Below are 19304 nucleotides of genomic sequence, written 5' to 3' on the forward strand. Positions count from 1 at the left end.
GTTAAGGAAAAAGCTTATAACTAATAAGTTTATAGAGAAGAATGTACAGTTACAAAAATCAGCTAGTTTCTAATTTAAATCAAACGCAATTAGTATTTATTTTGAGACAGAATTATACAATAAAGGAATACTTCTTTTTGCTATTCTCAAAAAATTATTCTTTACTTCTTTTCTGTTATCGTTAAGTTACATTGAATTTCACAATCTCTTTGTTAATATTGGGAGCAATCAGTAGTATTATACAAAATAATATGAAATATTTTGTTTATTATCTTAATAAGCAATGAGCAATTAAAATAAATGTCTTATGAATACAAGAAAATTCGTATTCATTATCTAAAAAGTATTTCAAAAGCATATCGATAAGAAAACAAACATCAATCAAACAAAACACCATTTTGTTATTTATATTATAACGAAAATCATTTTAAATATTTAGCAAGAGATGTTTTCGAATTTTCTTACATCCTCACATTTTTTTTCCATAATGAAGTCAACAGAAGAACAGAAACTCGTAAATAGCGTTTAGGATTACAGTTTAATCTTCCAACCGTAAGAAAATCCTACAAGAGTTGAAATGCATGGAAAATATTTTAAACTCTGAAAAAGCTTAAGGAAGTCAATTAATTCTACTGGGGAAGATGAGTATTCGGTTTCATTCAGATTTAAAGCTGAAATGTCAGAGCTTATTTTTTACTTGCTTTTCTGGAGTTTAAAATGACTTTGAGATTAGTCCGTTGAAAGTGGACGCTGTCAGGATTTAATGCATAGAAAAGGATTTTTTTTTAATAATATATAAAGTATAGGATAAGCAGGAGATTAATCGTGGTATTTAAGACATGAATTAAAATCTCCCAGACGTTTAAAATATTTTTGGAAAACATGTTTTACATTTCAAAAATTATTTATATGGATTCTCGGGTATTAAAAGAAAAAAAGAAAAATCTGCCATGTATTCATATGTTTTAAGAATAAAGCTTTTCTGTAAAGTTTAATAACTTTTTTAAATTCACAAGTTTCATAAAGTATTTTTGATTACTTAAGTTTTCATTAAAGAAATAATCGGAACAGTTTGGGGGAAAATGTACAAAACATATTCCAGTAAAATTAACTGAAGAATTTTTGAACTGAAAAATGTAAATCTCAAAATACGTAAAATACTACACTGTTTTGAGCTGTATTTAGGATTTTTTTCTTTTTCTTTTTTAACTATCTTTTTTATATTTATAATAAATTTGTGAAAGAAAAAAATTGCAAAATATCATGAAAAAACAAACAGAAATAATCTAGACAAATTCTCCGACTCTGAAACAAATAGTTATGTATTTAAAAAAGATGGATCACGACATCAAATTGACGATAAACGACTACAGCATTTTTTGTCGTATTTGTACAGTTATTTTCATGCCAATAACATGAGGTTTAAACTTAAAGAAATGGAGTTATTTCTGGGCTTAAAAGTAAGTGGTCCACGCAAAAAGTCATTGTAAAGCTATCATGCGAGAGTTACGTTACTCTCCCCGAATAGAACCAACAACAAGTTAGTTTCGCTCGAAATAGTCTCAATTTAAAAGAGTGGGGGAACCTTTTGATTGCATAAAGAGAGATTTGCCTGTCCTTTCCCTTTGTTTGAAGATCGAAAATCGATATATCGGAGAAATCGTAATCTCGTTAATTGCTTTTAAAAGTTTCTAAATGTAAGAATGTGTTTTAAGACGAATGCTTCATTGTTTGTTGAATTTGTAGTGTGCATAATTTTGGCTGCCGAGATAAGGTTAAATCCTTGCTAATGAGTTAAACAAGGATCATTTCAAAGCTAAGAAAGGGCTTTTGGTACATTCACAATTCCTTATATGGCTTATTTAACTTCTCGTCAAACATGCGAATGTGACAAGATCTCATCAGTTAATATTATTTCTGGACTTTCTTTTTTTCTTGAAATATAATCTTGACCATATTAAAATGTAAAGAATTAAAAAGTCTTGTAATCATCAGAAATATAGAAATGTAGAAATAAATATAGAAATGCATGGAATGTACAGATGTTAGAAAGTGTAGAAACAGGAAAAGGACAGTTTTAAAAATTAAAAATGCACCAAAAGACACATATTAAAATGTAAATATGTAGAAAAGTGCATATATGTAAAAATTCTAGAAGTAAAAATATAGAAAACTTAGAAGCATAAAAATAATATGAATGTTGGAAAATTTAGAAAACTTCAGAAATGTAGAAAAAAGAAAAATGTGGAAAAGTATAAAACGTGAAATTTGATTTCACATTCTATGTTTCATTTTTGAAAAGTCTTTTTATGATAATTATTGAAAGAATATCAAATTTAAAAAAGTGTTTGAAATATCATGAAATCTTCAGATAGCTTTGTTTGCTGTTTTGAATTTGCGAAAAAGTAAAGTGCACACTTATTGGTTAGTTTCATTTTTCTGGATAACCTGTTAACTAAATTTGCAAAATTTCCATCCCACTTTACATAAAAAAATATTACTGAAGACAAGAAGAAGCTCCCTTTATAATTCTAATTCCCTTTATAATTATTTTTATGATTTCATTTAATAGATAAACATCCCATATGCTACACGAGGCCCCGTAATTTGAACTAGTTCTATGGTCAGAGACCGAGAACAACTTCTCAAAAGGCACCCTCTTTCCAAATTGCTAGATCCCACAAAAATTAGAGGGTTAGGACTACGATGATAGTTTTAATGCTCACTAGAGCCTACATACACGACAAATCTTCAGAGAATTCAGATCACAAATCCGTGACTTTCCTATTCTATCGCTGAGATTGCATCATCAAGCCGCAGAACATTTTTATGAAAGTTTTAATTTCAATTTTTAAAATAGCTTTGAACTATAATCGCCTTTTAAAAAGTAACATCCTTCGAAAAAATTTAAATGAAACAACCATCATACACCTTTTAAAATAAATATTATTTTAAGTATAATCTATAGAGCATTATGTAGTGATATTGAAGAAAGTAAAGCAAATGACTTTGTTTTTCAAAAATAAAGGTGAACGCATGTTCTTAAGTATTAAACGCATTGTCCTATGAAATAAATAATTAAAATAAGCACACGAAAAGTCATATCTGCCTTTTATCGTTTCTGTACTAATGCATGCTAAATTCAAAAAGCATCTTGAAGTTTTTATTTTGTCCTTCCTTTTAAAAAAAGCGTTTGCTTTTAAAGAAAAACTTATATTTTTGCAAAGGCCCGGTTATTTTGGTTTTTAATGCTTTCATAAAAATGTAATCCTTTCCAAGTGCATGAAATACTTTTAACTTTATGTTTTTAGCATTTCTTTTTAGGAAAATATTCTTTCCTCTGCTTTTATCAAACTTATTAAATTCTTTTTAACATTTGTGCAAAGTAGCATATCCCATACGATATTAAATTTTCATGATTTTGCTGCGGCTTATAAGAATTATTTGCAGAGATAAGATTGAAAGCTTGAGTTAAGTAAAATACATTTAAAACTGAAGTTATTACCGATTATTATTACCGATTCTTTAAAATAAATCTGAACTTTTTCAAGATATGGAAATATTTTTCACTATATTTTAATCGTTTATGTAATGAAAATACTGAAGCTGAAATTTTGAAGTTTGTTTGGTATTAGAAATGAATTTCAGAATTCGTTATATATAAATAAAAAAATTAATACGTTTGAACTAAATTTCATGATTGTAGAGAGTGAGAAACTCAAATAGTTTTTCAGAAATAAAAATAGAATAATTTGTTTATAAATCTATTAAAGAAGTAGTAAAGTGAAGTAAAATAAATTGTTCAAATATTTTTAATAAAACCTACGGTAATTTTGAAAGAAAGATTTTTCCTGGAAAACTGTTTTGATTCATGTTACAGCAGAAAGAGTGTAGGAATAGTACACGTTTAATAAAGCAGACTTTTGGATTTGATACCATGATTAATTTCTCTTCTGATAAAATATAGTGCGCATGAATACACTTATAATAATAAATTTCTAGAAAACTTAGAACGATCTTTATAATAAAAAAGAAGAGTGATTTCTGATAAAGTTCTGCTTATTCTGAAGAGTTTTGCTGATAAAATTGAAAATAGAATATTTTTTAAATGAATACATTTTACATTTGAATAAGCTTTCATCCATTGTTTATTTCAATCCGCTCATAATTCCAGAATTTTTTTCACAACTGAACTTTTTTTTGACTACATCTGTAATAAAATAACCTCTCGTCTTGGCACTTGAGTCTTTACATCTTCTCCACAGAAACAGGAGAGCCTTTATTCCTTGACAAATAATTTAAGGGACACATTCATAGCGGAGTTTTAGCGTAATTGGGTTTCGAACCTGAAAACTCTGTAGTTTCGAAACTGAGACTTTACAACCCACTTATATAGCCTTATGGCTACACTGAAGGAGCCTTGCAATTTTGAACAGTTTTCTAAGTTAGAGGATGATAACGGAAACGGCAACAGATTTTATGACCTTCTGCATCCACTTCTACCTTTTTAAGAACAAGTCATACTATTATCAGTTCTAGCATTCCGAGAGAACCAACACATTTTACATTTTCGTATACTATTTTCTCTCCAAGAAATTGATGATGAATACTGAAAAATTTTAACTAATTTTCAAAATGGACCATCTAAATAATTCTCGTGCTGTTCGAAATAGTCTATTCTAAACCTGATGAACATTGAAACAAATGTTCCAAACAATGGTTGCAACCAATTTTAATTATTCTTAAATTTATGTCCCGCGCTTCTGAAGAGGCTGGTGCTTTCAATGATACAGAAAGGGAGATGAGAATTGTGCTCAGTAAGTATCAGTTTTCATTAAGAATAAGTTGGATTGCTATGCTTGGAATGTAAAGTAACTTATTTTAGATAAACAAAGCTTCGAGTAACGCTGTCTTGAAATGAGAGATTTCATTCATTTGAAAAGAGGTGTTTCACGTTAATATCACAAGAATTTTGTAAATCAAATGCAGTCGCACTGAACGGCAGTTATTCTAAAATTTATCGGAAACCAATGTGGAAACGGCGTTTTACACTTTAGCTGTAATATTTAAGTAAGTGCATGCTAATCTGGTTAAAGAAAATGTTAAATGTGATAAATATTAGCAGTCAATATTCACAAATGGTTTAACCACGAGTGGAAGATATCGCCCATTTCAAAGCGGAATCCATTTTATTGGTTTGATTGATAGGCCAATGCTAAAATTTTCAAGTTATTTGAATACGATTTGGAACAATATTGTAATGTTCAATAATCCTATGATATACAAGTGAGAAATGCCTCACAACCAGTATATCGAAATAAATAAATAAATGAATTTTAATTAGTCGATTTTATTTATATATTATAAAAAATTTATTTACTTTTTAATAGACAATTATATAACTAGTTTATGGAAACTTATGAACAACTGTGTATTTCTGTTACCTAGTATTTGCATTTATATAATTATATAATATTAATAATATTTTAATATATTTATATAATAGTTTAAATAATATAATATTATAATAGTTAAATATAATGCAAACGATAATTTAAATATTCAACTTCAACTGACTACAAGTATTGCCTAGTAGAGATTCAACTTTTAAAAAAAACAATGATTTTAAAATTCCAAAAATTAGATATTCACCTTTATTTCAATTAGGACAGAAATATTATTACAAAAAATAATGTATACTGATAAATTTTCTTAAATTTATGTTTCGAAGAAACAGAATTGAAATAAATGCATGAAAAATATTTATTATTTTAGTAAATCTATTTTTTAATTGGTAATGTTTTTGTAAAAATACTGGAACTAATTTAAATGTCTTTTGAAGCTTTGCGTTGAATTAACGGAAATGTCTCATATTAGTCTATAATAATGTATTTATTTAATTTCAATAAATTAATATTATTTAGTAGTAAGATGTAAAAATGTTCATTATTTTTATTTAAAATTAAAATGCTAAATGTATCGATTTAAAGTTATTGAAAGTTATTTATAGGATTGAAAAGGAATTTAAAGTTATTTACTGGAAATATATTCATAAATCAGAAAACTTATGATCTGTTGTTGTAGATATCTCGTCATTGTTTCTTTTTCCAACTTCTTCAACTACAAAACATTAGTTTTATTCTTTTACACTTCTTCTTAGTTCAGGAAGCTTAAAAGTCTGAATTTCCATTCATAGAATCTGACAGCATTTTATAATACAAATAACGAAGATTCACTTTTGCTGATTTTAAAATAACTTTCCTGTGTTTCACTTCACAAGATATTTCATATTTCCTATTAGCACGAGCATAAAGCAATTTAATATTTAAATAATAAAGTAATTTCGAAACAAATATAGCATTAAAGCATTGGCCAACGTCACAATGTTCAATTTCAAAATCCTCGCTGTGCACTCAGGAACATTCCACGACCTTTTAACCGGCGGTAAAAGAGCAGAATCCTCTTACTCCAGAGTTTTCAAGAGAGAAAGCTTTAATGCATTGTTATCAGAAAAGATTCATTTCTAAACCTTAAATGCGTCTTAGTTCAGGAGAACAGAAGCTTTGTTTTAAAAGGATGACGCTAATTAAATTTGAGACTTTGAGACTTATGTCCTGACTTTCCATACACATGAGAGCTCTCACAACATATGCTTGGGTAAATATAATTTAAAACACGTGTTTTAATCAACACATTCGTCAAATGAAACTCAGATTCTGTAAGGGCGGCGAACAATATCTCTTTGTGCCTCCTTTTCATTACATCATGACAAAAGTAGTGCATCTGACAGAGTCTCAGTGTTATAGTTATTTGTATTATGATGGCTACTAAATGAAGTTATTTTGTTTGAAGACAGCAGGATAGATATTTATCATAGATAAAATCTTGTGCTTAGTGGTCTTTCAGTGTTTTTAAGTCAGTGTCCATACCTGATGTAGAAATTTCTAAAGCTTATTGAGAAATTCATAGCATGGATCCATTTTCTTTATTCATTTTTTAAGAGAACAAATGAAGTTATTACTTTTATGCACATTCCGATCAGGACAAAATTTTCAATTCCTGGACAGAATACTCAATGCTACGTTTTGAAATTATATTCAAAGTATGTGTGTAAATATGTTTCAAAAAAGAAATCTGAGGAAATGGATATTATGAAAAAAAAATTTTAATTCGATTATTTTGTGTGCTTTTTCGTTGTATTCTAATGATATATTTTATATAAAATATTATAATTAATTTGCATTTAAACATTTTTTCTTTCACCGATTCTATCAAAATTTGATAATTTAATACAATTTTATAATTTTAATGTAAAGGCTTTTAATTACCTAACCCACTGCGCTTTTAAATTTTAGCCTTCTTATGCAATTAATGATAGGAAAATAAACTATCAATCTTATCACGTATTTAGTCCCAAATCTGATATGCAACTATAATTTTGATGATAAAACTATGTGCTAAATTTCTATCTATCATGTTTCTGAATTATCATATTCATATACTCAGAAGGACCGACAAACTTTCGTTGACCGATTTGATAAAAACCTAAACTTAAGTGTAAATAATGTACTGAATTACATCCACGTTTTTCCTTTTAGAATTATTGTGTTCCCCAGAAGGATAGACATGATTCCCAAAATGTTTATTTCCTGACTAAAAACAGATTTTAAACATCAAGATTCATCAAAATGTGAAAGTCAGATTTTGTAACGATTATAATATTTTCTTATCCTATACAGTTCAAATATGATAAAGCAAGATTGTAATTACTAGATAATATCCATATAGAAAATTCCAACAAATTCAACATTCCTGTATCTATCATAGCTCAAAAATGCGAATCTATCAATTTTTTATATATAAAATAAATTTCTATCTTGGCCATTTATGTAAATAAATGGCCAACGAATAGCCTCTATTTATGAGATGATTCGTGATAATACAATAATCCACACTTCTTTTATTTTGCACTTGAAAAAAAGTGAAAAAAAAACATTTGTTGATATTTAAATCGATACAAATTAATTTGTTATAATATTTTATGTATTAATAATTTATAATATTCTGTTCATAAAATCAGTTTTTTGTTAATCGGAAGTTGATTTCTACAAACTCAATTAATATTTTTCATAACTACTTGATTGCTTCCTTTTAAATATGTCGAATGAAATAAAGAAATAATTAGAGACCTTTCCAAAATGTAAAACTCCTCGAAATATATCTTTAACTCGCCTTTAATATAATATTCTCTAAAAGAGTTCTTGAATATTCTTTGGTAAATTTTTTTTTATAAAAAAGCACATCTTTTCCTAAAAAGAAAATGAACTTGTTAAATCTTCAACTTCAGCATTTCTCTAAAGTAGGAAACTGTTGAAAATGTTTTAATAAATGAATGAAATAAATCTGACGACACAAATTTTAAAGGGTACTAAAAATGCTTATTCATATTTTTTTAACAACGTTTTTTTTTTTCGAGTAGTTATTTAGAATAAAAAATAAGTACGCGGTCCTACCTTTCTCATTAATTCTGGCCCTGCTATTACCTAGACAGAATCGCATAATAACCTAGATTACCTGGGAAAAGGGTGTAAATAAATTGCCTTATGAGCTCGAATGCATTTCTGAAATATTGCACTTTAATGAGTTTTGAAAGCCTCATTTCAGATCCTTGCTGAAAACCTATTTAGATAGCGATCTCCCACAGTAATATTGAAACTGTGTGCTTTACGAATTGAACTTCACAGCCTAAAATGGGTTTAAAAATAAAGCATTCTGCATGAAAAATTGATAAAATCTGTATACTAGCAAAAATCGTGCTTCAGGAAATATTCCGGAAAACGGTTCTTTTCATATTTGGAGTACATTAAAACTTTTGTGAGAATCAAAACGCGTCATTAATTTTCTAACCTGCGAAGTTAATACATGATATAAATTTAAAGAAAATGAAGTGAGCTCACAAGGTAAAAAAGGAAGACATGCTTGTGCTTTGAGAATTAGATTTGAAAAATCTGCTAACTTATGGATCAAATACATTAACTGAGATTTATTGGATGTATTTTTCAGACTATTTGAGAAAAATAATTCGCTTTATGACAATTTTCGACAAGAATGCGCTGTTCATATACGTGAAATAAATAGTAAAAATCGTGAAATCTGAAAACATTGCTGCAGGAGTTTCTAAATTGTGGGTAGCAGCAAGACCTTGAATGTACATGCATTCTTCCACAATTTATAAAAATAATATTTAACATTTTTTTAAGCCACACATTAGAAATATTTTTTGTAAAAAGTATATTTAACAATAAATGTTTTTTCATCACCTTTGTTGTCCATAAAACATGTTTCGAAAATAATATATGCTATGCGTTTTGGGAAAAATTCATTTGACCGCAGTATATTCGATTTTTAAAAAGTGCGTCGCATTGTTTAAAAGTTTGGGGTATCACAGAAACAATTCGGGAAAAATCAGTTAAGCAAACCAGCATCAAATAAATTATAAACATTCTTGAAACACTTTAAAATTATCTTTCATTAAGCAAAAGAGAGTTCTTTATGAGTCCATGCATGGATTAGCTGAATAAGAAAATTTAATCGTTTATATATTCGTTATATGCATGAAAAATCACCTTTTTAAATGAAAATCCGTAATTGTTGCAAGCTATAAAATAAAAATTAAAAATTAATAATAAATTTAAAGCAATAAAGGGTATTTAGTTATTTTTGTTAAAGTATACTGCAGCAAATGAAAAACAGTTGCACAAAATTTGATTGAATGTATAATTTGTAACCTGAAAGGTTTTTTTTCCATGAATATATTTCTGAACATTATCTGGTCGGGTTATTAAGATCGGGACTCAGATATCATTTTACACAGCTAATATTGAGATATATGAATAAGTATGAATCACTAACTTAGTATGTTCCTAATATGAATAATTACTCTTTAATGAAAACTATTTACAGTTAATAAAGATGTATTGCGGTGATTATACATGATATAATGATACAATGCTTAAAATAATACTGAAATAGCATTTTAAAATCAATAAAACCATAATTAGAGAAAATTCAATTTCATTAAATAGCTTTAAAAAATAATTTAATTTTAGTGATATAAGGGTAAAAAAGATCTTTCGACACTTTTAAGAACAGATAAAATTGATGAGCATCAATTAAAAGACATCTAAGTGCCTTGTTTGAATTGTTTTATCATAGAAATGTGTCTTTTAAATAAATATAATACTTTTGAACAAACATTAAACATCATTTTTCAGACTAAAATTTATTTCTACAATTATAAGAGACATCCCTTTTTGTAAAATGCATTTTTATATTTTTGTCAGTAAATAAAAGACAAGTTACGTCCTTTTATATCTTAGTTATCATTTTATAAACTAAAAAGAAAGATAGAATATTTTTAAAAAACTGAACAGAGAACAAAGTGCTTTTACTTCGACCACAGTTCTCAACAAGTTGATTTATAGTGACAGAATTCTCGTCTGCAGTTTTGTGGCTACGGACAATTTGCTACAAAATGTTTCTCGCATTTTTCGGAGATTTTGGTTGTAGAAAAGCTTGGTTTTTAGCGTTGAAAAATATTCTTAAATTGTAAGCATAGTTCATGTGCGTACAAAAACAAGATTTACAAAAAGAGATTTATTTTAGGTCGCTGAAATAAAAATGACATGTTAAGAAAAACAGTGTAAGTGAAAACTGATGTTTAAGTGATAATAAAATTCATGCATAAACACCTCTGTTAACGAAAATAACTCACTCTTGTCACGTTTTTTTTTCTCCCCTATTTGAATTTTGATAAACACTTTTCTACTTCTACTCTCATCAACTTAACAATTGAACAAAAATAACCAATTAAATTCTTTAGTGCACAGGTAAAAAATCTGTAGTTCTTTCTGTCTTGGCATAAGAACAGTTTAGTATAGCCCTTTAGAAACTACAAGTAGTATTCTTTGCCAATGTAAAAAAGCTATATCTGCATCCTGTAAATTTCTACAAAAGCTTCAAAAATCAAAAATATTGTAAATTAAAACTTACCTCTCATAAATAACCATTTAACAACTTTCTTAGAAAAGTCAACGAAACATGAAGCAAATGTTTCCATTCCTGATTAAATGTAATACTTAATCTGCATGCAAATTAAAAAACATATATATGGAACTTACCTGTTAAGAGGGTAATGATGAATAGAAAATGAAGTGCTCATCTTATTAGTATAATTATTTATTTCAAAAGACTTCAGCTATTAATTATATGCAAATTTTTTTTAAAAAAACTTTTTTTTCTGATTCAATAATTTGTATAGTAACTTCTTCACTTTTAATAAAATATGATAGTTTAATTAATGGCTTCAGAAGATAACTTGAAAGTATTTTTCTCTGAAATCAGTGTTACATTCTCATGCGCAACTTTCTTATAATATAGCAGGAGTACAATGTAATGTAACAGGATTTAAGTTAGTGGTATGGCACAACCTTGTAAGAGCAACTAATCATAGCTTTATTCATACAAAAAAAATGCTTCACCAGTAATGATGCCGAATCATCATAAAAATGTTGAATGCAATAAAGAATTAGCTCATTATCATTTTTGTTTATGCAGTAAGCCTGATATTTGATAATAAACTATTTAATAAGATTTATTAACAATATAATCTTTAATGCAATAAAGTGTAAAAAGGCTGAAAATTGAAAAAAAAATTAAGAAAAAAAACAATAGAAAAATGAGATTTCAAAGCTGGAACATCTTAAAATTGATTTTAAGATGAGAAAAGTCTTGGTTTTGCATTAACATGCTGTTCCAAAATGAATTAAAATATTAGAAATATTTAAAACAATGTTCTGTCCTGAATTTAGGTTATCCATTTCAGAAGTAATTTACTTTCGAAAGTAAAGCAGTGATATATTTTGCGATCTCATTAAATACTTAATGATTGCTAAAATCTTTGGAATTCAGATTGCTTAATGGTGCTTTATATTCAACTGCTTTTCACATATCTTTAGAAAATATTTGCATTGAGCCAATTGTCTTTTTTTATCACAAATATCTTTGAAATCGAAAATTAAATCATCTTTACATTTTCAAAAGCTATTTGCTATATGAATTTCAAAAGTATTTTGAGAGTATGAACCACACAGACGTATTTTAAGCAGATTTTGATAATATTCTGCCATAGAAAGTTCTGTTTGAAATCTTATTAAAATTGCATATCCGTAACGGCAATTTATATTTGACACCGCAGCGCACAGATTTGGAACATGTTTGTAGAAAACCAGCCAATAAACTATTAAGTCTTTTTTCCAAAAAATAATGTATTTGAAAAATCTTTTCATTTTGAAAAGTTATTTGAACATCTATCTTCCGAAAATATTTAATGACACTGCAAACTAAGCGATGAAATTTAAGCTGATTTTGGAAATATTAAGCTAGTCTTCTCGGTTTAAAATGTCACAACCAGAAAAGAATACATATTTGATTCTTTTGGAAAAATTGCTAAGAGGATATTTAAATAATACTGAGAAGAAGGATTAATTGCCTTTTCAGATAGCGAAAATTCCAATACCGTGCTTGTTTATTTTATTCAAGTTAAATGGGAAGAACAATAAAACATAAAGTAAAAGAGAGGATATCACTTTCTTCTGAATATATAATAAAAAAATCATAGAATGCATAAAAAATTTTTTTATTGGGATATACATTTGTACATATAGGAATAGGAATTAAAAATTAATTAAAAGACGACTTTATTTCATAGAAATGCTAACACTACTAATGAAATTTTTTTTCTATTTCCACTCATGGATTTTCAGCTGTCTTAACTTTGTTTGATGAATCTTCATATAGATTAATATAAGTACACTGATACCTTGCCCAAAAGTAACTGTGTTTCACTCAAATGTATTTTTTATGAAGTCACCCGAGTATCTGAATCATTTTTTTTCAGTGAAAAGAGACGAAAATTTCTTTCTGCGTTTTATTTTATTTTCTTATAGAAAAACAAATGTGCAGTGCAGACTTTTTTAATCTCAAGGAAATCGGCTTTTGGGCATGCAGTTAATTTTTGCCCTTCAAGAATAGTTTTCGACATACTGTCTAGAGATTTGTTTAGAAAAAAATGTTCTTATTAAAATTAATTACAAAGACAGTGAAATCTAAAGAGATTATGTCTGCTGATTTTTGTAGTTTCTTGCTTTAGTATAATGTTTATTTATAGTTTATCATTTATATAACTGGAGTAGATAGTGATTATTCCAAATAACGTATAGCAGCATTCGAAACTTCCCTCGGATGAGACTATGACGATGATTTTGAAATAATGGCTGTACTATTTTCATTATAAAGTATTTTGCAATAATTTAAATCTTCTCCAGTTTTGAAATGAGTGGAAACTTCACAAACCCACTTTCAGCTTCCACAATCATAAATATTTTAAGAAATGTTTTGATAAATAACTAAAAATCTTCCAAAGTGTGAAAGCCTTTTTATTGTTATTTTATGTCAATTTGGGATCTAGTTCGTGTCATGAAGCACATTTTACGTATTTTTTTTTGTCAGGAAAGTCCTACATAACGCAATCGATCAATGAGTATAGTTGTTTTATTTTTTTCTTTCCGGATCTCTCTTAAACTGTCTCAGGATACATCATGCATCAATTCTTCTTTTCGTTTAGTTTGTTGGATTTTTCAGAAAGTTTTTTTTAAAACTTTACGATGATTTACGGTGCTTTACCATTTAAATCTACTTTTTAGTCTTAGCTATAAAATATTGAGCCAGTTACAGAACTGATTTGATTTCATTGTATATCTCAGTTCATGGTAATAAAATTACTAGCCGCTTTCGATGACTAGGTGTTCATTCACTATGTTAATAACATTATGTACTATTTTCAATTATATTAGCAAAATAAAACATTTTGATCTATTAGCTATTCAATCAAAGTGGTGAAAATAATTGGCGATATCGGTCCTGTTGTTTAGGCTGCATGCTGTGTGAAGGTTTTATTGAAATTAAACGTGAAATTTATTTTTTGTGTTACGTATTGGGTGTAAACGTTGAAATTGATTTGATTTAGGTGTCAAGATTTGATTCAGAGCTCCGAATTCGTACCTGGTTCCTTTTTTATTTTGACCGTCTTCACATATACATGAGTAAACAAACCGAGAGACTGGAAACTGTTTAACGCATTTAGTCTAAAATCGATATAGTTCTATGTCTCTGATGACAAAACTATATGCCAAATTTCATACCTTTATCTCGTATTTTTGACTTATCCTGTTCATGTGCAATTGGACGAATAGACAGACAGCCTTTCTACTGTCTTATTTCGTCCAAAATGTAATACAAATCAGTGACCATGGTGAAAAAATTATATAACAAATCTCATCTTCACTGATTATTGCTTTTTTAACTATGGTGTTTGTAGATAAATAAAGATACAAACTAAATTTAAAAAGTATATTTTTCAGACTGAGGGAGGTATAAAAATTTTTGGATTCATCAAAATCTCGGAGTCGAATTTTTGTCATTACAATATTTTTTCTTTGAAGAATTGTAGAGTTCATTGTATAGTTGTTACATTAGTTGTTAGACAGTTATCTATGATCAAAGACCAGATTCCAGCTTAAATTGATTACCTTTGATGGACAATTTGCTGGTTATATCTTTTGTAAATAATAGTTCTTATAATAGGTGTGGATATTTGGAAGTAATTATCTTTCTCGCTACTAAACAACTACGCAACATTATGTCCATCTCTTGGAGACTTCGTCCAGCTTCAAGCCATCTAAATTTAACGTTTGTTTGCATATCTTTTCTGTATATAATTATATTTATTGTTTTCTATTAAGGTATTGGCTTTAGATAAGATGCATTCTTAGTAGTTGAAAAATTTGTATTTTTTACATCAACCACTTTGATTAATTGGTAATATAAGATATAAAGCTGTTTGTAATATATTAAACGGATAATTGTTATAAAAATACTCAAAATACAATTAAATTCAAAAACATATGCTCAATAGGATAGATATCTATATTTTAATCCCTACCATTTTTTAAACCTGGAAATAAGTTTTTGCGACATATGGACTTAATTCGAAAATGTTATATAAGACATACTGATTTTTTATTGTTTGTCACAGTTTTCTATTAACAGGATTATTCAAAACTTCAACGGGATGCTTTACTTAATTATTTAACTCTACTTACAGGCTCTCATTTTATCCTAGAAAAAAAGTTGAATGTTATGTATAGTTTGACCATGTAAAAAAAAGATTTTGAAAAACCTGTGATTCATAAAACTTATGATGATCCTGAAAAGTTTCAACGAAACAGAATTTTGATAAATATATCTTATATTTAAAGTAATCTTTCATTACGCATAATTTTGTACTAGAATCGATAGCATGTAATTCATAGGTCATTATGTAGAACAGATCCTTTACAAGTAAAGCAATAATTTTGTTTTTTCATGAAACAAAGCTACTGAAAGGAAAATGATCAATAAAAAATGCACTGTGATAAAAATACGTATTGTCACGAGTTTCTTTAGAATTTCAAAACGGTACCCTGAAACGAAATATTACTGAGATTTCAACGATAATTATCTTGAATCAGTTTGAGACGTAAATTCTAATTTAAAACTCTTGTTATTTTAAAATTCAGCGAGAGAACAAAAATTCATCTGTATGGAAGAGCCCTTATTCGTGACAAATGGTTTCTTTGCATGATTTTTAAAATTAAATTTTTTCCATCTTCCAAAGATGACGGAGGAATCTCCATCTTCTAAATTATACACTCTCAGCTAACATATCATTATTGTGATTCTACTTCAGCTCCAGCGAGGATGCATTAAGATGTCGCCATGTAATGCTAGTTTTCAAATATGATAAGAAAAAAAACCTTTGAAAACCAAATACCCCTGCGTTCATCAAAACAAAAAATCGTCTTTCTTTCAATCGCATATATATATTTTAGAATGCTGCAATTTATAAAAAGACTGCAAAAGTCTTAAAAGTATAAACTATAAAGACTTTTTATGAATGCTAAAGTGCAAATTCACACCAGTTATGATTACAGGAACTTTAAATACGATTTAATATCAATTTAATTCGATTTGAATACCATAAGTCATATAAATAAACACGGATGTGATTATTACTCAAAGAATTGTTTATTTCATTCGAGTTTCCATTATCTTGTTGAAGATATAAATAAAGATAGTGAATTTAATCATCTCTTGATTAATTTCTACGCATAAAGAAAAATATTTGTTGACAAAAAAATCTGTATTACATTTGTTCTATGAAATGAAAATTCAGCTGTGTATTTTTTATTTCTATTAATACAATCATTATATTGATTTTGGATTCAAGTTTCGAATAACAATTATGCATTTAATTGCTCCTTCGAGGAATACAAACTTTAAAAAGAAAAGGCTTACGGAAAAAGATATATTTCATTAACAATAAATCTGCATATTAATTCTATGACGTACCAATTAAAGTACGATTTTCTTTTCTTGTTTCATCAAACTATTTTAATTTTGAGTGCGAGATATGAATAAAGATTCAGAATTCAATCCCATTGATGATGAATTCAGATGAATAAAGAAGAATATTTATTTATAAAGACATTTAATGTTAATAAGAGTGCTGTAGATTTGTTATATGAAGTGCAAATTCCACTTCAGTATACTGAGCGAATTCATTATTTCTATTCGAAAATCATAACGATTTTGATAAACATACGAAAAACAGTTAAAATAAAAACATACATACGAAACATGATTAACATACATGAAACATGATTAACATACGAAAAACAGTTACGATAAAAGATACGAAAAACAGTTTTTCCTTTAATCGTCCCTTCGGGGAATGTGGGATCAAAAAGGAAAATGTAATCGTTCCTTCGAGGAATGCGAGATCAAAAAGGAAAGTGTTTACTGATAAAGTTATTTATCACTAGAAATAAGCGGCATATTTGCTCCATGAAGTGCCAATTAGAGTACTGTTTGCTTCACATATTTCATCGCATTGGCATTATATTAATTTTGTCGACAAGATATGGATAAAAATTCAGCATTTTATCACTTCTTTGATGAATTCAGATGTATAAAGAAGAATTTATTGATAAAGAAATCTGAGGCTATGAGAATGCTGCAAACTTATTATATGAAGTACAAAGTCAGGTACACTATATTCAATAAATTATTTATACCCATTCAAATAGTCGTTATATTAATTTTGCATACAAGATAGCAGCTGTGCATATCGCTTCTTCGAAGAATGCAAATATGAAAGGGAGAGTCTTTATTTATAAGAAATGTTTTCTTGGAAATAAAATTGCACTATCAATTAGATTTCAGGTTATTAATAACTTATTTTTCAGCTAGAAATCATTATTTTAAAATTGTGTATATGATGCGACAAATGGCTAAGCATTTATTTGCATTCTCGATGAATTCAAACGCAGAAAAGAGAATATTTATTGATTAAGAAATTTGATGTTAACAAGTATGTTGCAAAATAGTTTGACGAAGTACAAATTAGAGTTCGGAGCTCTTAGCGTGTTATTTAATTCTATTCGAACTGTCATTTTATTAATTTTGCGTGCAAAATAAGAATATCAGTAGTACTTTTAAATGTCTCTTTAAGTTTGCAAAAAAAAAATAATATTAATTGATAAAGATATTTTCATTAGCAATAAAACTGCAAATTTGTTTAACAAGTATCAATTAGGATGCTATTTTCTATTACTTATTTACATTTTGCGTTCACGGTACGAATAAAGGCTGTGAATTTATTCATTTCCTGTGGAATTTAAATGCAGGTAGGATAATACTTATTGATAAAGTACACTGATGTTAACAAAAAAAACACACCTTGATGGTTTATTCTTTGTAGTAGAGTGGAAGCCACAAAACGAACTAAAGGTTGAAACATATGCTATTGAGCATTCATCTTCTGTATTTTTTATGACCCTCATTCTGGCATCAGATCAAAATCATCAGAGTGTTTTTATTAAAATTCACGTCTAAAAAGCGATGCAATGCTTACCGAAACTTTCATTGAAAAATAACTCGTAGAAACATTTTTTTAAACGAAGTGCGTCATATGTGTGTTTCAAGAAAACGGTTAAAGAAACTATCAGCGCTCTGTACATTGCAGGTAGATAATTTACATAAAACTTTTTTATATGACAAATCATATCAAAAGTATAAATTACCAAATTCAGTTTCTGAATCTTATGATCTCATTGATTACCTTTGTACATTGTGAGTCATTCCGAACTTTTCCATGTAGAAATCGTTGAATAACAATGTGAATAACGTCATGAACAAATTTCTTGTCCATTTATCTTAGAATTCTAATTAACAAATATCATAAATATGGGAGTTTTCTATGTATATAGTTAATAAATTTACAATCAATTTGCAAATATTGTTTTTTTAATATGAAAGTAATCGACGTTTCGCTGCATTTAATAATTTACAACTCAAATCAAGTATCTGACATTTACAAGGAGAGAAAATTATAATCCAATTACTTAATTATAAATGTCAAGTGCAGGAAATAAAAAAAGGTTATTTCAAGATATGTAATTTCGCTGATTTCGGTTTTATTTAGTTATTTCTTCACTTTTTGAGCTTCTAGGAAATTATTTACTATATTCATACTTTATTTAAATACTCAATTTCATTTCTTAGTAATCGTAAAAGGGAAAAAAAACATAACTTCACTTTAGAGTATAATCGGAAATATTAAATAATTCACACTTATCAAATATTGCATATTTTATATAATACAAATTCTTTGAAAAAAATTACATAACATCAGCAGAATATAGATTGTTTTCTGGGTAGGAATAAAATGAATTTCAACTTTTTGAAACTTTATTTTTTTAAAAGATTTTTTTATTTAAAAGATTTATTTATTTTAAAAGATTTTCAATTTTTTTCTTGCAAAATATTGTTTACTTACCGCAATCAAAATCCCATGCAGCAAACAAAGTCTCGATACGGGTCCCATTCTCCAAACTGGTTCTGACTTCCAGGAAAAAAGGATTTTCGGGAATTCGCTCCCAGACCACGGATGAAAATTCGGAGAACTCAGAACCAGCACCGTTCCTTTATATCCGTTTTTCCGGAGTTTCGCGAACCACTTCGGGATTGGTCCAATCCGTGGTGACGTCACGCCAGCAGTGGGACACCTCTTACGAACAGGGCTGTCAACAAGAGGTTAACGCCTACACTTCCATATCTCCGAGGACTTTCTTATCGTTCACAAA

At 27.9% G+C, this 19304-nt stretch overlaps 1 protein-coding gene across 1 annotated transcript in view; it reads right to left on the minus strand.

Annotated features, from left to right (window-relative positions):
• LOC129960221 (uncharacterized) overlaps positions 1-19102 on the minus strand; it is a 114886-nt gene extending 95784 nt beyond the window's left edge. Inside the window, exon 1 of the mRNA XM_056073470.1 lies at positions 18998-19102. Coding sequence (XP_055929445.1) covers positions 18998-19045 — 48 coding nt within the window. The 5' untranslated portion in view covers positions 19046-19102. The remainder of the gene's footprint in view (positions 1-18997) is intronic.
• Between the last annotated feature and the right edge of the window lie 202 nt (positions 19103-19304).

The sequence above is a fragment of the Argiope bruennichi genome, chromosome X2 (genome assembly GCF_947563725.1).
Source record: "Argiope bruennichi chromosome X2, qqArgBrue1.1, whole genome shotgun sequence".
In the NCBI taxonomy this organism is placed as follows: domain Eukaryota; kingdom Metazoa; phylum Arthropoda; class Arachnida; order Araneae; family Araneidae; genus Argiope; species Argiope bruennichi.